We start from the raw sequence: 3,718 nt of genomic DNA, 5'->3' as shown, positions 1-3,718 counted from the left end.
CTCTAAATTGTCCCTAGGTGTGAGTGAGAGAGTGAATGGTTGTTTGTCTCGTTTGTCTCTGTGATGGACTTGCGACCCGTCCAGGGTGTACCCCGCCCCTCGCACTGTGATTGCTGGACATGGGCACCAGCGACCCCCGTGACCCAAAATGGAATAAGCGGGTAAAGAAAATGGATGGATGGATGGAAATTTTCTAAATAAATGCATTGTTTTACCGTATATATTGTATTGTATCGTATCGTAATGCATCACACTTCATTGTATCATATCAAACTGGTCTCTCTTGTAAATGAGTCCTCGTGACTCAATGACAATAACCTGTATAAATAAAGGTTGAATGAATATCAGTATAAAATTGTATCGCATATCGTATCATTTCACATTGCTTTGCATTGCAACCTATGACATAGCTTAACAAAAAGATTTTATAGATTACCAGATAGTTTTCTGAACTGCTCTCATCTTTTTTTTTTTTTTTCATTTGGTTTAATGTTGCAGGTTCTTCCTCCCAGACTGAACAGGACCCCTGTGTGTCTTATCTACGTTTCCCCGTTAGTCACAGCATGGCGCCCCTCAGCCGTCTGTTGATCTACTACGTGAGAGAAAATGGTGAAGGTGTAACAGACAGTCTGCAAATCTCTGTCCAGCCTGAATTTGAGAACCAGGTTTGAAAACTAAATTTGTTATCACTATATAACCAAGTAGCAGGTCCAGAAAGAAAGAGAACTTGGGCACGTTTAGATACAAGGGTGGTTTATGTGTTGTAAGTCTCTGCTAAAACTTTGATGTTTGGGGATATCAAATTATGTGTTCCTGTTAAAATTAGTATTTATTGGAAAAAGCTGGAATTACGGTATACATTTTGGAGCTGAGCCTACATATCCATGTACCAGCCGTTACACCACAGGGTAATGTCAGTAAACAAACAGCTGCCTTGGCCTTAGAGCGCTCCCTGAATTAGGTGGAGTTAACTCCCTGAAGTATTTACAGCTCTGTGGTATGCCCTTACAACACTGTGTTTGTGTGTGTGTGTATGTGTGTGTGTGGCCACAGGCAGATAAGTAGGGTCATGACAGGGAAGGATGGCAGGTTACAGATGGGTGAAAGGATGGAATGATCTAAGTAATGTGACTAATTTGTGACCGTGTGCTGGAGAAAAATAGTGTTGATGTGTGAAAAGTTATGACTGATTCTCACTAACAATTCCTTTGTAAACATTCCGGTTTTCCACTCTGGCAGTCGTAGTGTTTACTATCGTATCTGAATGCTTAAAAAGCTTTACACTGATGCTTCTTCAGATTATAAACTAACTTTAGCGCTCATTACCTATCCAACACTGCCAACTAGTGATCAAATGATTTAATCAAGCAACTAAAAGTTTCATACGTGAAAAAGATATACCGTCCGGTATCCCAAATTCTGTTTTAGAATCTCCTAACAATGTTGTCTCTTTTTTTTTTTTTATGCACAATTTTGTTCTGCATTAAAAGTTGAAAGTCTGATTTGAAAGTTAGAAATTTGTGTTTATATGCATGACAGTAGTCTTCTCCTCGTTGTTTGGGTTGTAGGTATTTGTTTCTTTGTCGTCTAATGACTCAATTCCTGGAGACCCAGTGACCCTGCATGTCCAGGCAGAGAGGGGCTCATGTGTTTGTGTGGCCGCTGTGGATAAAAGTCTCTACTTGTTAAAGCCGGACTTTCAGCTAAGTCCTGACAAGGTTTGTCACATCGGGTTTTTTCCACATCAATAGTGTGTAGTGAATGAAAGTATTCTATGGCTTTAAGTACAATGTCAAATACTTAGCTTGTTCCTTTATTGCTAGAAATTCATAAATTTAATAGGATTCTATTTGTTACTACTGTATTTTTTTTGTTTGTTTTTGTGCACAAATGAGTTTTTTTGTGCAGGTGTTTAAGGAGTTGGCTGACTTCGACGTTTCAGATGTTTTTGGCTTACCTAAAGATGACGGACACATATGGTGGCCTGGACTGTCATCAAAGAGACGCAGGCGGTCTTCTGTGTTTCCGTGGCACTGGGACATAACTAAGGACGCACGCTTTGCTTTCACAGTGAGTATATACAGTTAAACTGCCCAACATGATGCTAGACGATAAAAATGACAACCTTCCTCTGGCTGTGTATGTATCCCTCTGCGTATTTTGTACAGGAAACGGGGCTGGTGGTGATGACAGACATGGTGAGTTTGAACCATCGGCAGAGCGGAGGGATGTACACAGATGAGGCTGTTCCTGCCTTTCAGCCTCACACGTCCACTTTGGTGGCTGCCATGCACTCCCGTACCACCTACAGGTAGACGACTAGGGATGTTTGAGGTATGGGTATTAGTGATGGGCGGGTTGACTTGAACCACTACCTTGGGGGATATTGGTGGGATTGCTTTGTTAAGAAATTTTAAATGTTTGTGCAAGATAAAAAGTGAAACAGCAGCATAATATCTGTTATTCATCATTTATTTCCTTGTGTTTTGACTGCAGATCTGAGAAACGAAAGCGCACATTTTTCCCAGAGGCTTGGGTGTGGCATTGCCTCAATGTCAGGTATGTCAATGATTTGTGTTTGTTTCATGTGAGTGTTTCTGTTAGCTTGATCTAGAAATGATTTCATGTGAATTAATGACTTCTGAAGAATGTGGAGCAAAAGAAACCCAGTAGGAATAAATAAATATGATGAGAAAAGTTGAGGCTCAACAGGAGATGTGCAGAAAGCAGCCCTGCAGGTCCACGTTACGTGGTGCTCCAGCATCCAGCTTTTCTCCTTCTAGGTCATCATTTCATGCTCTTATTTTCTGAAGAGCTCCTCTCATATCCAGGCAAAATACAAATAAAAACTGCCTGGAGATATTTATATGATATATTCATCTAGTTAGAGTTTTAGGATAAACATTTTGAAGTACAGATTTTTAACCACTTTGATCAAACGCAATTTTTGACGTTTACTATGTTTCAAAGGGTTGCCAAGTCCAACATAAAATTCATGCTGCCAAGAATGACCTCAATCTATTTCATTGGTGGAAAAGACTTGGTCAGCACCTGAGTGTTCCTCACTGTCCATTTTATAGTCTTTGCTGTAGTTACATTGGTGCAGATGTTAGTGTTGACACAACATAAAAATTCAACTGACGAAGCCATTCTTTGTAAGAAACGTGCTTTTATTGCTTACGTTAAATTATTTTTCACATTATCCAACATTTTTGGTCCACCTAATTTGTACCTCAATATATCACTGACAGCTCTGACACTGGAGAGGCTGACCTGCACCTGCATGTGCCAGATTCAATCACCTCTTGGGTCGTTGAGGCTGTCAGCCTGTCTGAGGAGAAGGGACTGGGTTTAGCAGAGAGGACAGAACTACGGACCTTCAAGCTGTTTTTTGTTGACTTTACGCTGCCCTACAGCTTAATCAGAGGGGAGCAGACCAAAGTTCCTCTCACCATCCACAACTACCTGCCTACTTGTTCAGAGGTAAAAAATGATGACACACTATTTCCCTCATAGACGGATATACCATTAAAAGCAGAAAGACTAAATTACAATACTAAGAAAATAAACTTCATGTTATGAAAAAGAATTATGGGAGTTTAAAGAAAGTATTTGATGTGGGTACTACAGATTAGGGAAGAATGTATGAAAATATGAAAATGCATTGCCAAATCCAACAAAGTTCAGTCAGATCATCTGGACGGCTTTTTTTTTTTTT

At 40.0% G+C, this 3,718-nt stretch overlaps 1 protein-coding gene across 1 annotated transcript; it reads left to right on the top strand.

Moving 5' to 3' along the window:
• Positions 1-498: 498 nt before the first annotated feature.
• On the top strand, positions 499-3,516 carry LOC119430682 (C3 and PZP-like alpha-2-macroglobulin domain-containing protein 8; the record flags this gene model as incomplete). Its single annotated transcript, XM_037698143.1, is given in 6 exon segments — positions 499-665; positions 1,569-1,718; positions 1,909-2,070; positions 2,169-2,311; positions 2,497-2,559; positions 3,252-3,516. Coding segments are annotated over 6 exon segments (885 nt in total).
• Between the last annotated feature and the right edge of the window lie 202 nt (positions 3,517-3,718).

This window comes from Nematolebias whitei, chromosome 3 (assembly GCF_014905685.2).
Source record: "Nematolebias whitei isolate Nwh7 chromosome 3, NemWhi1, whole genome shotgun sequence".
Taxonomy (NCBI): domain Eukaryota; kingdom Metazoa; phylum Chordata; class Actinopteri; order Cyprinodontiformes; family Rivulidae; genus Nematolebias; species Nematolebias whitei.
This window is presented reverse-complemented; position numbering and strand designations above follow the sequence as displayed.